The sequence below is a fragment of the Schistocerca serialis genome, chromosome 4 (genome assembly GCF_023864345.2).
Source record: "Schistocerca serialis cubense isolate TAMUIC-IGC-003099 chromosome 4, iqSchSeri2.2, whole genome shotgun sequence".
Classification (NCBI taxonomy): domain Eukaryota; kingdom Metazoa; phylum Arthropoda; class Insecta; order Orthoptera; family Acrididae; genus Schistocerca; species Schistocerca serialis.
Window position 1 is genome coordinate 752,778,537 of NC_064641.1, and position 20,754 is coordinate 752,799,290.

Consider the following 20,754-nt stretch of genomic DNA (forward strand, 5'->3'; position numbering starts at 1 on the left):
TACTATAGTCAGAGATTGTTGCCCAGACGTTAAATGTTATAATTATCACAATTGTAGAATGCTTTATGTTTCTGTCAGTAACATAAAATTGTATAGAGTAAATTAAGAACTTCAACACAAAACTGAGTAAATTGTTACCACAGTTTAATTTAGATAACTATCGCTACTGGTTTCCAGAGATTCAGGATAACAATAGTCGGTCGCCATGAAGAACAAATGTAAACAGACTATGGAAATAACAGCTGTGACAATGGAATTTGATGTTCTGTTTGAATTCAAAGTAACGTCTGACAGAAGAACTAACCATCACAAACGACTGGGATATTACATAAAGAGAAATATGGAGAGCTGCGGGAAACAGTTCTCTAAAAGGAGGGTTTAGTAAAGTTTAATCTCGCCCATTGATACTCTGGAAGGAAAGTATACATACTTGCGTGCCATTATCTGTTTTTACAGCTTTGGCGGCGACAATCATTCGCGATACGAAGAAGCTTTTCAAGCTCTACATTGGTATCATTACATTGTTCTACAGAGCGCCCAAGTGACAGGGCAACCCTCAGAATGCGCAGGCCATTGGGGAAGTATAAGCTACAGGGAACTGTCTCTTCCTCCTCTATTTCTTCTTTTTCTTCTTCTTCTTCCTCTTCCTCCTCTTCATCAACCACCACCATCACTCTTTCTCCACTTCCTTTTCTATTGTCATCATCACATGCTTAATGTATCTTTTTATTTTACGCTAAACACTCTGGCTAAAATTAAATTGGCGCAGGTACTGCACATCAAACACCAAACGTGACATGATCAAACGGCTGTTCAACTTACTGATGAGGATTTTCTTATGCATAATGGCTCATGACTTGTGGGCTAACATATTCGGAAAGGCTGGAAACGTTCCCACTTGAATTTAAAACTGAGAGTAGAAGATTTTATTTTTTAACACGTTTGTATGATTGGAAAGATTGGAAAACCAAGTTTTGCCAACAAAACTTATATTGGCTAAGCTTTCTAGTGGAACACAACTTTGAACACTTCGGCCTTTTTCACTTTTTCGAAAAATGTCAGTTTCTTGTCATCTTAGCGCTTTGGCGTCTGTTTCCTTCTCAAAAGAGCACAGAATTCTCTACAGATTTTCTGCACCCAGTACCAAGGGCGTTACAGTTCGTCAAAAAGTGATGATTTTTCAAAATTTGGCCAAAATGGCAAAATACCAAGTTTTGAGTACTTTTATTTCATATTTTTATTGGATGGACTTGATTTTACCTGGAGACACATGAGTCTCAACTTTACCTTTGATAATGACAGAAATTGAAGTGAATTAAAGTTTGTGGCTATTACGGCTGTATGGACTGCCTAAGTACAATGGATCTGAACCCAGGTCTCCTGCTTATGCTCCTGCTTACTAGGCATAAGTGCTAGCCATTACACCACCATAGCATTGTGGTTACTATGGCTGCATGGACTGCCTAAATACAGTAACCTCCCTAACACAAACTTCAGTTTAAACATTCAGCCCATTTTTCCCTTCTCACATCATCATTATTGCCGAGGCTCTCCGACATTGGAGTAGCACCCCAGCTATGTATGTAATGGAGATATGCTGCCTGTTCCTCAGGTGTATGCAATCTGTTGAGCTGATGGAATTAAATTTATCTTAAGACATATGAGTCTCAACTTTATCTTTGTTAAAGATGGAAGCTGCTTTATTTCTTCAGCTTCTATTATGATCGAAGATAAAGTTGAGAATCAAATGTCATAAGGTAAATTTAATTCCATAAGATCAATAGATCACCTATGCCTGAGATACAGGCAGGATTTCTCCATTATGTACAAAACTGGGGCGCTATACCAGTGTCGGACAGCCGTGCCAATAGTGATGATGTGAGAAGGGGAAAATGGGCTGAAAGTCTGAATTCAAGTTTGTGTTAGGGTGGGCACTGGACTTAAGTAGTCTATGCAGTTGAGGTAGCCACAGTGCTATGGTCGTGTAATATCTAGCACATCTGTCTAACATGCAGAAGACCCACGTTCAAGTCCTGGCCACGGCACAAATTTTAGTTCATTTGTGAAGCTTCTATCATTAGCAAACAACTTTTACTTCAGTTTCAGTTTCAATGGTAAAAACTTATTATGTGTTATGTTATACAGTGAAACTGAACATGTCACTTGGCAGCATGGCCGACATATATGTAGTGTCACTATCATCACGAGTGCATTCAACGCATTTATTCCATCGCCTTGCTTTTACCAACCTAGTGTTGGATCACACTGAGCTAACAGAAAATGAACATGCTGTGTTGAATGACATGGCTGCTTCTTGTGATGAATCAGAACTATCAGTGGGCCGGGACTCAAGTATTTTCATTCAGCAAGAAAAAAAAATATTTGGAAATACCTAGAATATGACTGAAAGAAAGGGACCCCACAGCAAAATTATCGGTTCAGTACGATAGGATGGTCACTCTACTAAGACGCTAACTCTCATAAGACACTTTATTGAAGCAGATTGAACAGGCAGTTGTAAAAGTCTTCTCAATAGTGTAATGAAATGCAGCGCCTACAGCCATTTTTTATATGGCTACCAGTTTTGGTGCTTCAGTGGACCATCTTCAGGCCTTATCTGAGGGGGTTAACTCCATCCATATACACGATTCATCAGTGGTCAATATCTATTAACTGGATTCTGCAGGCTAGCTGTAACAACGATGTTGTGTTTTCAACTGCCAAAAAATGTTCAAATGTGTGTGAAATCTTATGGGACTTAACTGCTAAGGCCATCAGTCCCTAGGCTTACACACTACTTAACCTAAAGTATCCTAAGGACAAACACACACACCCATGCCCGATGGAGGACACGAACTTCCGCCAGGACCAGCCGCACAGTCCATGACTGCAGCACCTTAGACTGCTCAGCTAATCCCGCGCAGCTCTTCAACTGTCAATTGCCAACTGACTCAGTTAGTAGTTGGCCACTGATGAATTGTGTATGTAGATGGAGTTACAAGGAACAGTTGTAGATGTTGCATTTCATTGCCTAAGTGGTCAACTGAAGACCCTCAAATCTCCATCACAAGGATGGACGTACAAAAACTCATCTCAGTAATGTTTGGAGAATGCTTTCCAGTCTCCATTCCACCGGCCATTTATTGTATATTAAATGTGCACATCTCTGCATACAGGATATTCTGAGACTCAAGAAAAAATGAACCTATCAGAATATGAAAAGTTCACAGACAAATGGCATTTTATTATACAGCTATCAGAAAAGTTTTGATCAGGGATTCCTTCTCACATCACTATAGAACAAACATTGATGAGAGGATTTACTTTATGTCAAGAAACTACAGATAGTGCATTAACAAGATGTACTTTGGGAATGATTCAAATACAGAGCACTTGAGAAGAAATTGAAACATGTGAAGTGAGCAGTGTAACCTGAGAATAGAATGTAGATGCAAGAAGGCATTGCATCGATGAACGTGGTATGGACTTGCAAAAGCTCAATGATTGGTTTTCACTGCATCTTTTCTTTCGTGAAAGTGATTTTGTAATATATATAACTATATGCAGACGGAAGCGATGAATGAAAACTTGTACCAAGGACAGGATTTGAACCGAGGTCTCCTGCTTACTCCTGCTCACCATGCAGATGTGCTAACCACTACACCACCTTGGCACAGTGGCTTTGCACAACTGCACACACTACTCTAGCACACCTCGCTCCTCAATCCAAATTCTCATTCACACCTCAGCCCACTTGTTATTGCCACTAAACACGAACAGCATTGGTGCAAATTGTCATCTGTCATTTAAGTCTGCACATATACATCACAGATGTTTGACACTTCAAAAAATATCTTATTTTACAATGTCTACTAGCAGTGATGTTGTTGAAGTGGGGAATTTAATTATTATATGTGTCATGAAAAGAGGGAGAAAGGTATGAAAGTAATAGTTGTCAATTTCTCCATTGGAAATTCCCATAGAAAAGATAAGGTTCTGAATCCCCTTTCTGTGACCTATATTATAAAAGGTGAGAGCACTGAAGTTACTCCTGCTGGTCCTTTGTCTCATGAAACAAAGTGAAGAATAATTAAAAACCTTTCTGAAATATGAACTTGTTCCATATCCATTGTCTCTATTCTTAGAAAAAGGCCTGCAAAAAGGAACAGGATCTTCATTCTCAATGCAGTTTTCCAGTGAAGGATGTTGTAACCTGCCAACAGAAAAACATAATTATAACATTCACATTCAGTGTAACCTCCCAACACAAAAAAAATTTCAAGTTTTAATGTGACCTTCCATTTAAGACTGACTCCATATCAAGATTAATAAGGTTTGACGTCAGCAGCACTGCATCATGGCCCTGTGAAATCGTCCTAAATAAACTGAAAAATTCTTACCTCACAATGATGTCGCCGGATAACGCTATCTATATATCTGGACCTATAAGAAATTTTTGGCATAGCCCAGTGCAATGCTGGCCACTAGATTTTCATTTGTAGGAAAACAACTGATTTTCTTTTGCCGGATCAACATGAGTATGCACAGTAAAAATTCGTAAAATCTTTAAACTCATATAAATGATTGGCAAAAGTTTACTTCAGAACAAAAGTTATTATTGAAACATTTCTTCAAGGAATTACATGGGACTTTAACCTTACAATTGTGGTTAAATCAGTTGTGACAATTAACATATGCATGCGGCAACAAAGAACAATAAAATATATTGTTTTTTTACCTTATACCACATCGCTCAGACACTGCCATTATTCTGCATGACCAGCCCAACAAAAGTCAACCGCTGCACTGCCCTGTCCGAACTCCATAACTCAAAGTGCTCTGTGCGAGCTAGAAAACACGACTGCTCTCTGCGAGTTACTCAACTCGAATTACTGCCAACACTGGTCTGACTTGCGATTCTATTGTAGCATATATATTCCATATCGCAGGCAGTGCGTGAGCAACCCATTGAAATTACATCTGTTCAAGTCCGCTAGCAAATAGTAATGAACCCCATACAAAGTGAACTCAATTTAAACGAATAAATTTTTGTCTTTGATGCGAGTACCTTATACACAAAGTACGTAACTTGACTCGGAAATGTTTCCTTCAGATCAGCAGCCCAAAATTATTTTTCTTACCAGCAATGTCATTTTGTATTTCAATTTGCTGCTGCATTTGATGGGTAACCATCTGAGGGATAGCAGTGTAGCACAAACGGTGCTGAGAGAATTCATAGGTCTAGAAAAAACATTCTTTGGTTGAAGTTGTAGTTGAATCAGAGATAGTAACCTAAGTCCCTCAGGATAAGTCTTCGTACAACAAAAGAAACAAAAATCGCTTGATCATACACATTACAAAGGAATTTTGACAGTGTAGCTTTGAGATGGACCAGGCACAAGAATATGCTGAATTTATGTTTGCAAAAATCTGCAAATTCATGAATTGACTGTTTTGGAACTGTGGTCATAGTAGGAGAAAATGTTGATCTCCTTGTACACATAACTGATTTAGGAAAAGGCATCGAAAACTTATTTTTTCTGAGCCAGGACGAGGAAGAGCAGAGATAAGTGGCTATGCACTTCAGCCCCTACAAATTCTACAGCAAACATTTTCTGTTCACTCACACCATTAGTAGATATAATACAATTTCCCTTTTTTACGTTCCAGGAAAATGAAGTTTAGCAACATTATTAAGCAACATGAATGTGTAAGCTCAGCACTTAGCATGTGCAACACTTCCTGTGAAGAAACAATAACAGCTGGAGAACAGTTCATTAAGGCATTGTATTAACAGCTGTAGACAATTCATTACCACATTGTATTGTGGAGATGTCAGCAGTCCCCAAATGCTAGATGATCTGCATTACCAGCTAGTCTCCAAGTCTGCTACATAAAGCAAATTGAATCTTGCAAGGTTGTCACCCACAAAGATGCTCTGAAATGGCATTCATTAAGGAGTTACCAGAAAGTTCAAAGTTGTCTGGGAAACTGAAAATCTGCTGAGAAATGGAGCTGGTCTCACAGTAACCACAGACTGTTCTAATGAGCCAAGATACAGAACCTGAATCAGTTTTTCATATTGTTTCTGCTCATGTAAGCTGGGCTTTGGTGGAGTGTGTTCCTGCAGAAAACCAGGTTTGAGATGTTATTCCACGTGCCAGAAGTACAGTGGAGTCAACTGTGGAAATATTTCAGAATTGTTATGTAAAAAAGTGAAGAAAAAGTAGATTTTATGGAAATTGTTGAGGAAACAGACATCGACATCAGTGAACTGGAAGAGACTGACTGACTCTTTAAAGAACAGGACAATTTTATGTCCATTCGATTTATTCACTCTAATGCTACAACTCAAGGTATCTGACACCGTGGAACTTGACCCATAAAAATGTCGGAAGTGACACACTTATCCCTCTCAAGTGCACCAAAGCTTCAAATATACCATCACAAGTTTTACACATCCGGAAATATTAATAATAAGTATTAGTAAATATTAATTCCTTTTTAATTATAATGAAGCTATCTACATTTCATTTGTACTGCGTGGTTTCTTTATACAAGTATAACTAGGTACCAATTTCAGTTTCCCTGTTTCAGCAAATAATAGTTCAGTTTTCAGCTGTTGATTATTTAATATGTATAACAATATGTGTGAATAATATAGATTCTTAAATGTGCATGAGTCAGGGCTGAAATGCTCTAGAGCTTAACATTGACTAGTGATGCATAAATCACAACAGACGGATGCCCAAGAATCATCCAACTGCGAGAGTTTTACAGTAGTCAATGATGTTATGCCCCTGTGCTGGTGACCTCCCAATTTCCAAGCCTGTCAGCGCTATTTTCTAGCCTGATGTTTAATTTAGGAACTTCAGGGCGTTTCTTTATGCAAAGTTTGCAGCCTGAAAGGCGTTTGTGCATCGTCTGTAGGTGTAGTTATGTCGCGTAACCCTGTTACAGAAGAGTGTTGTGTCTGCTCTACACTTTTGGCTAGATGCTGAATCAGGTATTCCCTGCACAGTCTGAGACAATAACCACCCAATGTGTTTGTACTTTGGCCCCTCCGGGTACTGCTTGTTGTTTGTTGTTGTAGTCTTCAGTCCTGAGACTGGTTTGATGCAGCTCTCCATGCTACTCTATCCTGTGCAAGCTTCTTCATCTCCCAGTACTTACTGCCAGTTATTGATGCAAAATTATCATCTGATTTCTTATTCCTGTTAGGTGGTCATAACAATGACTCATTTTGTTCTAAGAGTATTTGAAAGTGTCCCAGTGAATGTCTTCGTCCTGTACTGTTGGAAATGCCTTTTCTGGTAGCACTCATTCACAAATACAGGCTTCCAATTGCAGATCCAAGCAGAAATTACTACTTTTAGTAGATTCGAACTCAAAAGTAAAGGTCTGTACGATTAAACACTCTCATTCATTACGGCTGTGCTTTCAGACTATGGTAATTACAGCATAATCTTGTTACAAATGCACTGATAAATCTGAAAACTGATATTACAAGAGAATGCTTTCATTAGGATCTTGCTGTTACTGGGAATTTAATGACAAACTTAAAATGTATCCCATTTTAACGTGCATAAAGCATGACAGCTTAATTTGTGTTAAGGGATAACTAATTAATTTTTTGTGTTATTCTATGTATTTGAAGCACACATGCATTTTTCGCATTGTGAATCAATATTTGTGATTTCTGTCTATTTATTGAGTCCTTAGTATAATTGTAATAATGCTCGATCACGTCGTCCCAGTTGACACCTTTCTGAAAATTTTGCCACTACAGCCTGTGGAAATGATAACTCATTGCGCCACTATTGTTCACTACGCATTCAAGCACGCAATTAAAGTGACTCCCCAGCTCATGGCATACTGCAATGGCACCCAGGTTTCAGTGGTGCCACTGCTTTGATACCACTTTCTGTTGTGCCACTAAAAATTAAAGTCGTTTTACTTATTGAGCCAAATAGTTTCCCCCCACTATTAAATGGCATCATTCGACTGATCCCTGGTCATTGTATTCCGGAACATTAGCATTCTGAAAACTTAGCATTCTGTCCCAGTTTTCGTGAAATAATTTCGGTGTCATTGTGCTTTCATTTTCCTACCCAAAACAAACGTCTGGCCTGGAGGTATAATTACTTGAAGGACACAAGGAGCTACCTTGCTTATGGAACCAAAATGACGAGTCGTAACAATCATCATGGCTTGAGATGCTAAAAATCACTATAACTTGTGAATTTTATGTGAGAGACAACCCTCTAGTGGGTTGTGATAGGTACGAAATCAAAAACTAGAAGGATTAAAAATGCAGACATTAATCAATGCAATATATTTCTAAGTCTTTGAAAGAAGGTTGCGTCCGCAGATGGTATTTACAAGACAATTATAGTTTGCAATGACGGACAAATTCCCGAAACATGGGGAGAATTTTGCTAGAGCTGGGATTGCATCTGATTTTTGAATTGAGCTCTATTACGACACAGTATCAGGATTTGTTTTAGTACTTCGGAAATAGTTTATGTATGAATTTTCGTCTTAGAATGTTATTTCTTTCATAAGTGTGTTTGTTGGTCCTATTTTACTTATGCGCAAAAACCATTCTCAGATCCCGTGTTGCGTTATCTTTTCCTTTTATTTAGCTTTTGGCGCAACTCTAATGTCAAAACCTGTACTTCAACGTTAATACCGTCCATATGATTTCAGCTGACACCATAGTCAAAACTGGCTAATAACATACGAAATGTAGAGTCCTTTGTGAACAGTAGCCCACCGGCGCCACTGCAGTATGCGACTAGCTTTGGCGTCACCTTATTGGCATGTGGTGATCTAGCTGCGCGAACAGATAGTACCGCGAAAATACGCCGAGATCTTTGATATTGTACACAAAAATACATGTGGTTGTGAAATGTGAATAGTAGCGTGTGTAGGGACTTGAGGTTATGTGAAACTTGATTGCGTGTGTATTGGAAACTGCGCAGACATAATTATTGTGCTTTTGCGGAATAAGGTATTTTGTTCTCAAAAGTGTTTGTTTTGTTGGGAATATGTTTCTCGCTGTGTTCGTTTTACGTTAAACTTCTGTTCTTGTTTAAGTTACCCGATGAGAAGTATTCACTTGTACCAGAAATGCTTCCGGAGTGTCTGTTTTGACACTATAGTGCATCCCAAACAGCTGAAGAAATTTGGCTCTAGGTCTTACACTTCTCATAACAAATTTAAAATGGGTGATAGTTTACAGATTGACGACAGTGAAGCCAGAGAGACAGCTCTCCACCCACCAGCTACTGTTCGTGGGCTAACAAAATTAGACAAAGTAGCTTTTTCGAAAAATGTTGTGGTCCCTTGTATAGAGTTTAATGTCACATCTGTGAAATTACAGGAACTAAGGAAAACCGTGCATAAATATTTATTAAGAATGGAAAACTTGAAACCATTGCAAGTTATCGGAAATGCAGAAGCTGCTAATGATGATGCGAAAAGTGTAATGCGGAGATTTCTGTTAAATCCTACAATTATAACTTCTTTTAATGACTTCTCAGAAGAAGAAAAAATACAATTGTTGAAACAAAACATTACCGAAAATTCTCTTTGTTTCACGAATATAATGTTGAATTTTGACAATTGGAAAGCAGAGGTGTTGCTGAAGTCTGTGTTGCCTTTAGACTTGGAGCCACTCACTTCATACTCGATTATTGGGCACATTATCCATGTGAATATACGAGAACATCTCTTCCCATTTAAGATTATCATTGGAGAAATATTGTTGGAAAAAATTAAGAACGCTAAAACAGTTGTTAATAAGACTGACATCATTGACAACACCTACAGGAACTTCAAAATGGAAATTCTGTGTGGGGAGAACAATCTGATTACTCAAGTAAGAGAGAATCACTGTACATTTGAGCTTGACTTCGCCACAGTTTATTGGAATCCTCGCTTGTCTACAGAGCATGAGAGAATAATAACTAAGCTAAAGCCACGTGACGTATTGTATGATGTGTTCGCAGGGATCGGTCCATTCGCAATACCTGCGTGCAAACGTAAATGTTTTGTTTTGGCAAATGATTTGAATCCTGAGGCGCACAAGTGGCTTGTACGTAATGGGCAGCGAAACAAGGTGACAGAATATTTGACAACATTCAATAAGGATGGAACAGATTTCATAATAAATGACGTTAAGAAAGATATGCTTGAACGCTGGAAGAATGGAAAATGTGATGGTAGTACAATGCACATTACAATGAACTTGCCAGCATTGGCAGTAACGTTTCTGAAGGTGTTCAGTGGACTATTTGAACAGGGTGACAATGTGCCACCTGATACGTTCATTGAACCAGTTGTTCATGTTTACTGCTTTTGCAAAGGTGACACTTCAGATAATGCAGCTATCAGTTTGGTGGAAGAGAACTTGGGCCATAAAATTTCACAGAATCTTGTAGAAGTCTACAACATTAGAAATGTTGCAGTGAACAAAGATATGATGCGTGTTACATTTAAGCTTACGAAAGAAATTCTAGTTAACAATCAGTCTAGAGACTTGTGTCAAGATGGAGAACCATCCATGAAACGACGACGACCAGACTCTGATGGTGAGACATTCAAATTACTAATTTTATTATCTGGCTAGGGAACTAGTTGTCAGAGCAGTAACTTTCTTCATGAACACGGGAAAGTGCATTCGCTTGCACTCGTGGGATAAAAGATATAAAAACTTGTTTAAATTTTGTCTCCTTGTACATTTCCTAGTTTGATTATGTTCAGTTACAGATTTCATTATAATTTTGGAATTGCAACAGTTTTCATACGTAAGTTAATAGTATGCAACTGAGAGCGGTGCTTTTAGTTTAGTTTTGACATCCTTTTTTGTGCTTATAATATTCCACACCTATCTGTACAAAGTTTTATTTTATTATGTATGACTATTGATAAACATGCTCTTTATTTCCATAGACTTCCAGCAAGTTGTCATGTCGAATGTATCATCAGCCAGTGTTGTTCGCCTATGCCATTTAATTTGTAGGGGACTACTGTAGGGTCTACAGTACAGAAATTGATAGGAACTGTTGATCTTCTATGTACACATCTTCAACATATTACATGAAAGTTCACATTTTAGGTAGACTTTCTCTTTTGCATTTGGCAATACCAAAAATTCCAATTCTACCCACCTGCTTTGATCCGTCAAGTCATCATGATGATGAACACACCCCTATTTCCAGCATATACAATATGACTTCCATAACATCACTAAATACATATGTGAACAAAGATATAAACACTGTGAAATATTTCATCGCAGCAATAAAATAGGATGGTGAAGAGCTGAATATACAACAAGACGGTCCCCATTCCAAAACAAACAAATCTGAAAGCTGAAACGAATATAGTGATACCGGACACCACAAACCCCAGTCTCTCTCTCTCTCTCTCTCTCTCTCTCTCTCTCTCTCTCTCTCTCTCACACACACACACACACACACACACACACACACACACACATCAAAATAACCATAGCTGAAACCCCTCTGAAAATACCACCACATATTCATCCTTGGTTTGAGAAGCATGGACTTTGATCAATTTCATAAACTCTGCACACTGCTGACACTTCACACACTCTACCAAGAGGCCATATAACTGGAGGAATTTCATTGTAGACACCATATTGTCAACCATAGCAGCCAACAACCAATGACTAGTTAAGTTTGTTGTGAGATAAATACACAGTACCAAACAAAACACCAGAAAGAGACTTTCAAGCCATTAACAACGTGACTAACAGTTTCAAAACTGAAAACAAGTTAGCAACCAATAACTAATGACATCAAAATAACTTGCTGCCAAGTCAACAAAAACCCAACTTCCAAAATATAGAATAACACTCAGCACTAAGTCCCATACTGCACTAACATCACTCACAAACAATTTAGAAACAAATATCCCACACTACAGTGCGCCACTGCTTACTCCAATATGCTCTCTGCAAACACAATATATTTCAAGCACATCGCACCTCAATGATATATACCAACACAGGTACGTTGTGGGTCAGAGCAGATGAGTGGAATCATAATAGTAAGTTGATGCTTGTAATTTGCATTGTGAAACTGAATGTTTCTCTCTCCATCTCATATATTTGTAAGACTTGTTTGTTATTCTAATAATTGAAGACAAAGTGTACAGTAACTATCATGTTCTATTTGGGACAGATATAGCTCATTTAAGTGCATTTGACATCTTTTTAATTGCAAAGACTGGACTGCAGGACTCTTCTCTAAGCACAGAGTTGCCGTGGTATCCATCCCACTCTCAGGGTTCTAAATCTAACCTAGTTTGTGCATAGAATAGATTCTAACCTAACCCTTTCACTCTGCCAAAAACTGACAAAGGCGATCGAACACAGTGTGACCAAGCTTTCAACCAACGTGATGAGGTGACCTCTGGCAACAGCAGCTGGTGACTGTTGTCAGTGCCACTGGGAATGCAGTCTTATTGGTTCCACAACCTGTTTGACAGCAACACAAAAAAGGAACTGACTGTTACATTGTTTTTCTCAATGGCCAGTGGAAAGAGTGTGAGGGCCAACAAGGATGCACAAACTTTATCAGTGCATCATGCTGCTCAGCTGGAATCTAGCATTTCCAGCCTGTTATTCGTCATTGTAAGGCAAGCAACGCACTGCTCTGGCTGTCGCAGCTGCATCATATGTTAGTTCAGCACTGACATCGTAGCGCTTTACTGAAAGTTGACTTGAGTCATCTGAAATGCTATTGACCTGTATCCTCTGTAAATGAGGAGGAGTGGACCTATGGTTTCCTCTTGTGTCAGCAAAGGTGGAAGCAGAGTTGTTTAAGCTTGTTAAATTTCTTATTGTTCAATAAATACAAACATTATATTGTAAATGACCATCACAAAGTTTTTGTAAGTCAAATTGTGTAAGAATTTGATTATCTTCTGAAGAGTACAAACCTGCGATCACTTTGCTGCTGTGCCAATACCATCACAAAAGGATCACCCATGGCAAGTCTAAATAATTACACGCAGCCCAAATAAATCCCAAAATTTGCAAAATGATTACATAAATCTGAAAAGTTCTTAAAATTATTATACTGGGCAACAGAGCCATCACTGAAGACCCCCCCCCCCCTCTCTCTCTCTCTCTCTCTCTCTCTCTCTCTCTCTCTCTCACTCTCTCATCTTTCATACATTACAGAAACATGTGCGTGTTTTTACTCCATTAGTTGTATTGCACAAAAATTCCACAGCAATTGTTCATTTTCGAAAAAGTTTGTCATAACAGGAAGGCCAGTTGTCTGATTGTTAGTTTTCTGCCAAATCCTTGGTGCCACTACTTCTCCAGGTTTTAGATTCAGAACTTCACGTTCAGACATCGTGCTTAGTGCTTTGATACAAAAAGTGTGGAGCTAAAGATCTACAACTCTTTCTGATAGTTCCACAAAATTTTTAGTTGACAGCTGTGCCCTTCACTCTAACTGGATTTACGCTTTTTATTGCACAGTTTTACAACAGTATTTGTGTGTGAACTACTTTGTAATTGATGTTGGGCATATTGCTTTATTTAAGTTGTTCGTATTTTAAATCATGTTGTGCTATTGACCTTTAAATGAGACAGTTAATGTTACATGTGTGTGTGTTTTTTTTTAGATGGGGAAGGAAAAACATAACAAAAAGAGTAAAAACAGTGTCTTTAAGGTTGCTGGTGCAAAGAGCTTAAAAGTGAAAAATAAGGCTAAACCAGTGAACACTCAGTTGAAAAAGGTAGGTTTAATTTATTGAATTATAAAACAGTACATACATCTGTTGCTCAAAAATGATTAAAGAAAGGCAAAGGCGACCATTTATCTATAGGAGATTGGTGTGTGGTGCATAGAAACATGACGCGCGCACACACACACACACACACACACACACACACACACACACACACACACGCACGCACAATGTACATTTGGGTGTCCATATGGTGTGTGTGTGTGTGTGTGTGTGTGTGTGTGTGTGTGTGAGAGAGAGAGAGAGAGAGAGAGAGAGAGAGAGAGAGAGAATGCCTGTACTTTTACAAGAAAAACAGTGATAGCTTGAAAGCTTCTGTGAATACATTTTTCTGTAACGTATTTCTATGCTCTATACATCCATCCACTATAGGTGAGTGGTTGCCTTTACCTTATTTTGCATATTGTCTAGTAGAGGAATGTCCATAAAAATTGCTGTAAAATAATTAATACAAGGTGTGCCAGAGATGGGACTGACAACACTGCAAGTTATCTGGCAATGCTATGTTGTTCCACTTGTTTAGACCAGTGTCCTTATCCCTTCCAGATGCTCAGTATGAGTTCCAGCTACGTACAACTATCACATGGTTTTTTTAGAGCGCTATCAGTGATGATGTGTTTTTCTTGTGTGGTAAGAAAATGGAACGGTTAAATTTATAGCAAATTTATGCAATCATCTTTCGTGTTAAACTTGGGGCATCTGTGGACTTAACCTTTGAGAAATTGAAAGAGGCCTACGGGGAACATTTCTTATCAGTACCTTAATTTTTTTCTGGCACAAATTATTTTTGGAAGACTGAGAAAATTTTGAAGATGAACCTTCACCCAGAGAGACCTTGAACTTCAAAAACTGATGAAAACATCAAACATGTGGGTGTTGTTGTGAGATCAGACTGACATTTAACAATAAGGATGATGGTTGACCTGTTAAATTTTAACACTTCCATTGTACATCAAATTTTGACCAAAGATTTGCACATGTAAGAGGTTTGTGTCAAAATTGTGCCCAAAAAGCATATGACTGACATTTGAGGAAACATGAGCATTGATCCTCTTGAGAGGATTGCCAAGGACCGAGAGTGAAGGATTATCAAGGACCATGAATGGTTCAGCCATGTGATCACAGGTGATGAAGCCTCAATTTTTGAGTACAATCCTGATACAAAGCAGCAAATAGAGGAGTGGCACACTGAGACATCTCGACCAAAAACTGCTCAAATGAGCAAATTAAAGATGAAAACAATGCTGATTTGCTTTTTTGACTGTAGGGGTATTGTGCATAAAGAATTTGTTCCTGCAGGACAAACTGTCAACCCATAGTTTCATATTCTTGAGGAAGAAAAAAACCTTGTTTCACAAAGCATCTAGTGCACATTGGTCTATCGATTATTTAGTTGATTTCGAAATGCATCCTTATTGGTTTTTGAACACATTCCAAGTTGATTTCTGAATGAATATTTGAATGCATACATAGTGTACATGATGTCCCTGCCAGGGGAAACCATCTAGAAATAAACTTTCCTGCAGACAAACGGGGACGGGGCTATACGAGCTGAACGGAATAAAGCTGAACAGGTGAGTGCCAACTGCTGTTTGCTTATGTGATTGATTGGGTATGCAAATGATCAGCGTTGTTATAATTACTAGCGAAGTCCGTAGATTCAGACTACCAGAGTGGAAATAAACTACTAACAGGAATAACAAGTAGCTAAGAAATATTGCATGTCATCTTCTCGGTGTATGCAAGAAAATTTTGACAGAAAATTTTTGGCCAGATTGCTACCTATAAAGGGCAAGTTCTACAGTCCCCGGCTAGCAGCCGCTTATGTTCTATTCTGGAAGTAGCGTGGAAAACGCGTTATACGAACACGTAATAATGCCCGACCAGAGAATAATCGCTGGATAACTAAATCGGTGATTCTGTCAGGGTTAGTAGAGTTAACTGGAGAATGAGTTTTGTCAGTGGTAGGAATAGTTACAGAATTAGTGATGAGAAGATTGTGACATCACACAAATTATGGACAAATAAGACGATACCAAATTTATACGAAAATTTCGTACTACTACTTTTCGATCTCATGCGTGAGAAACTGGAGCATATGAATGAAATGTGAAACTATTTCCTAATATAAACCATTTTGCTTGTAGTAGGCTAAATAGGCATTTCATATTGGTACTTCACGAATTATATTCTCTCGTAGTATGAAAATGACAATTATTACCAAAACAGCCGGTTCATAGTGTCCAACGGGCACTATGAACCGGCAGTATTCCCATGGACCGTTCGAGCAACAAATACACCGGGAGAAACTGAAGAATCACATTACCAAAACAGTCTCATTGGCTGACTGGGAGTAGGAGAGGCACTACAGGACGTTTTAATTTCCACTATCCTGAATATAGTTTGATGGCATCCATTACAAAATATACCCATTTGAATTCCACAGTGCCAAATACAGTGACGTGCGGCAGAAGAATGCTGTGTGAAGAGGCGTGGCACTGCACTTTGGCACACTTAAGACCAAATAACACTTCTTACATTTCCTCGAAGTTAGATGTTATATGGATCAGACTCTTCAGAAAGACGTGCGCTACAAAATGAACATATTTTTGAAAAGTATTTATTTTTATTTATTTATTTATTTATTTTTTTGACGTCCTATCTCAAACACTCTAGGGAGACGGGCGGAGGGGACATCACCATATAGTATTGCCCTGGTTCGAAATATCGTAGATCTGGGGCTGATGCGCAGAGCAGTCTGAGTTTTGGGGGAGGGGGGGGGTTTCCTTGTGGTCTGTGTCTACAGTTAGTGATTTTGCTGTTTCCTCTTTGGTTATAGCTCTCACGTCAAATAAAAAAAAAAAAAAAGTGGTCTCTGTGGCTGGGAGCTATCAAGTGAATACACATACATTCACATAATTACAGAGGGCTAAAATATGTTATTAGTTTCAGATTTTATTTTATTTCTGCCTTTCTGACAGTCAAGCATTAATCGCCTTGCAGAACAATGAAGTTATTTTTGTCGCATTGCTAAAGAAATCCGACTTTTATTTATCTTTTCCATTGAGGCAGCCAATTTATTTGAAATGAAGTGTTTAATTTCACACTACTGACTAGTTTCAACTGTTCACTGCATTTCAGGTGCACATTTTCATCTTCTAGCATGTATGGCATTATGCCATAATAAAGAACCAAATATGAGATAATACGGTAGTACTGGTACTCCAAGATAATTTACATCCCAAAAACTACACTGAAAAGCTTAATATCAGGTTGAGGCTTATATTGTTGGGAATCTGGGTATACAAATGTGCACTTTAAGGCGAGTTATTCATTTCAGTATGGTTCAAAAAATTGCAATGCTCTTGGAGTATCCTCTGATGTCTTGTTTCTTTTATGACATAATTTTAGATCTTTTAATGTTTTAAACATAGGAACATACAGGCATCCTAAGTCATCGTAGCTGCACAATCGCAGTGACACCTCTTATCTCACGCTCTGACAACTGCTGGAACAAATCTATTTCTAATAGATTGCGGGAAAATATTACGAATAGTGGTTTGAAAAGCGTTAGTTTGTAAGTAAATTTCCTTTTACGCAAGATGAACTATGTGCGAGAATGTACGATGAATTTCTTAAATCACAGAGCATTTGACTCTCATTTAAAAGTCAACTCTTTGATGGCAAGCCATTCAGAAGAATTTCGAGCCCAGAAGATTAGAGAGTTATGTCAGTATTAAACATTTTACTGGCACACTTGTATGATGTATCTTAAAGTGTAAAACGCGAAAAAAAAGATCAACATTATATGTGAAAGCTTAGCTTCTCTTGTAGGTTATTAATCTTAAATATTATATATGAAAGCTTTGCTTTTTGAAGCAACACTATGTATATTAATTTAAACCATTAACTTTTCCTGTTCGTGTGTTTACACTACTTAACAGTGATGTTGCAATTGGCTGACTACATCACGTGTCCTATGCTCTGAATATCCACTGTCGAGATCACGTGATATGAGCTACGACAGGCTTACAAAAGCGCATCGCAATCTTGATTTCAGTGCTTCGGAAAGTAACATGCGGTCTTCGGTGGAATGTGAATTTATACTTTCGTAAAACAAAAATATGCAGCTTACATGTTGCTGCACATCAAAGAACATTCCAAAACATGTTTTTTCCCCTGTGTTTCGTTTTGTAAAGTGCCGGGAAATTATAAGCTGCTGTAAAAAACCATAACCATTCAAATGATTGACAAATTTTACAGTTCCGAGGGAAAGTATACTGTCACTTAACGAGGAAAAAGTGTATTTTCACCTGGGAGAAAGTGTATTTTTAACCGGGAGATCCTGGAAAAATCTGGAAATTTTTTTTCCTTGTCCACGTATGCACCCTGTTCATGGCAGAATAAAATTAAGTGCCAGATGAGAACTCATTCCTGTTCTGTTTCTTTGACAGGCAAAACTTCTGTTGTATGAGCTACCCAAGAAGAAGAAGAGGTAATAGTAGTACTTCTATATATCTCACTTAATTTGAATTTGACTTTCATAGATGAAACTCTGTGCACCATTTTTTCCCTAAATAAAACTAACACTGTTAAGCAAAATACACTAGTGGGAATTTAAGGAGAAAGCAACTTTCGTGTGACATATCACTGCCAAGAAACATATCTCGATGAAACTTATGTAGGAAGAATTGCTACAGTATGGTATAGGAGGTAACTGAAATAAATACACAAAGATAATTACACTTTTAGTCTGAAGCAGTAAATACACCGAACTCACAGAAATTCATGAGTCCCTTGGTCATCACAGACTGCGGAATGTCATTCTGAGTAGGGTTTGTGACCACCATGGACAGCATTGCACGCTCTCTAATGTGCTCTCATGCAGGTCATATCATTGGTAAGGAGCTGTTATAAGAGGGCATTCTATTCATCTACCAAAGCAGTTGACAGCTGCTGGAGGTTCGTTGGTACATGTGAACATGCTGCAATATATCTGCCCAGTGCATCCAAGTGGGATTTAAGTCGGGGGTGGGGGGCAGGTAGACCAGTCTAGTCCATTTACTGAAACGTGTAATGCACGCATCAATTGTGTCAAACATGGTTGATTTGATGATCCAGATGTTATGTTGTGGTGGCAACAAAATTTGCCTGATCGGAACCCGATGGAATATATGTGGGACACTATCACGTGCCAGCTCTGCACCCATAATGTACAGGAATAGTGTAGCCTGTACATAGACATGTGGTGCCATGTACGCCTGGAATTCTAACAAAGTCTTGTCAAATCCGTGTCACGCATAATCCCTGTTGTATTCCATTCCAGAGGTGGACCAACACACTATTAACTGGCAGTAACATCTTGGCTCGTCGGTGTGTATTCATTTACAAGCGATTGTTTCTGAGTGTTGTTTTATGCTTGACTTTTTGTTTCAGATAAGTGAAATAAATCGCAAAATGATAAAAGACATTGATAATCAGCTGGTAGAACTACATACACAGCTGACACAGCCCTCAAAAACTGCAGCTCAGAAGACAGAGGAGAAAAGGCCTCTGCCTTCTGTCAGTCTACAGAAGGCACCAGTGGAAACTACAGAAGCAACAGAAAAAGTTTGTGCAATGAAGCTCTGAACTTTTTTGTGTTATCTTTTGTGTCTGGTGAATAAATGTTTTTATGACTGTTGTTGATCATGCTAATGAATAGAAATTTCTATTTTAGAGTGAGCTGTTGTTTTTATTTATTTTTTAATTCTCCTTATCACTACTATATTTTACATGTACTTTTGATGCCTCTGTCAATAACTATCGCTCATACCCCACACCCGTGTAGTCCTCTTCAAACCCTCCCTGTAGCCATCTTCAGCCCCTCCTCGTAGCCCTCTTCCCCCCTGCACATATCCCTCTTCCTCCCCTTAGCTCTCTCTCTCTCTCTCTCTCTCTCTCTCTCTCTCTCTCTCTCTCTCTCTCTCTCTCTCTCCCCCCCCTCCCTCCCTCCCTCCCTCCCTCCATCTCCCCCTCCCTCTCCCTCCCATTACCTCGGCTCCCCCGCCCCCGCTTCCACTCTTCCCTGTCCCCCCCACTCTTCCCTGTTGCCCCCTCCCCGCCCTTATCAGTGTGTCTGTGTGTGTGTGTGTGTGTGTGTGTGTGTGTGTGTGTGTGTGTGTGTGTGTGTGTGTTTTTTGATGATAGAAGGGAGAGGGCGAAACGATATGCAGCACCAAGAGGGTTGCTGAGTTTAAAGTCTCTGTCCGACAGATGGATCACCATCAACAGTGTTGCATGCTCTCACTTCTGGAGACAGTGTGGAGAAGTTAGAAATTGGCACAAAGATTGATGATCAGGGATTTAATGCCACCCCCCCCCCCCCCCCTCCCTGCAAAGGGAAAATTGAAGTAATAGGATTCTATGAGTTGTACAGACACATGCTGTTACAAGTACAGGGTGTAAAGTCCAGGAACACTTCAATTATTTATTGCACAAGAACCAAACATTGTAAAGATGTCATCCATACATCATTTTGAAGAGAAATCATAAAAGTTTTTTTCATGTATAACACCACAGCATAGTTTGGCAATTTGCTGGTAGTCAGCGCCAGTTGCAAACATCGTGAGTTCAGGTGCCGGGAGAGCTGTTTCATGAAATGGCCTCCCTGATCACCAGATCTCACTCTGTGTGACTTTTTCCTGTGAGAATCTGGTGTATGTACCGCCTCTACCAAGTTTTGTAGCAGAGCTCCGGGAGAGAATATGGGAAGCGACTGCCACAGTCGACAATGCCATGCCGGGACAGGTATGGCAAGAATTCGATTGCCGTATTGATGTCTGCTGAGTCACTCATGGTTCGCATCTTGAATGTTTGTAAAAAAAAAAAATTCTGTGTGTCTCTTCAAAATGCAATATGTATGACATTTGTACATTGTTTAGTTCTTGTGCAATAAATAATTGAAAGTGTTCCTGG

General features: G+C 38.9%; 1 protein-coding gene across 2 annotated transcripts; it reads left to right on the forward strand.

The window, feature by feature from the left end:
* The first annotated feature begins 8,764 nt into the window (after positions 1-8,764).
* Positions 8,765-19,521, forward strand: LOC126474908 (uncharacterized). Of its 2 annotated transcripts, none has more exons than XM_050102404.1 (3): positions 8,765-9,013; positions 13,672-13,785; positions 19,234-19,521. In XM_050102404.1, the coding sequence occupies exons 2-3, from the start codon at positions 13,672-13,674 to the stop codon at positions 19,426-19,428; spliced, it is 309 nt and encodes a 102-aa protein (XP_049958361.1). In that variant the 5' UTR covers positions 8,765-9,013; the 3' UTR covers positions 19,429-19,521. The 2 variants fall into 2 exon arrangements, 1 of the variants encoding a protein (XP_049958361.1); XR_007586600.1 differs by lacking the exon at positions 8,765-9,013 and adding an exon at positions 9,020-10,595.
* Positions 19,522-20,754: the final 1,233 nt, after the last annotated feature.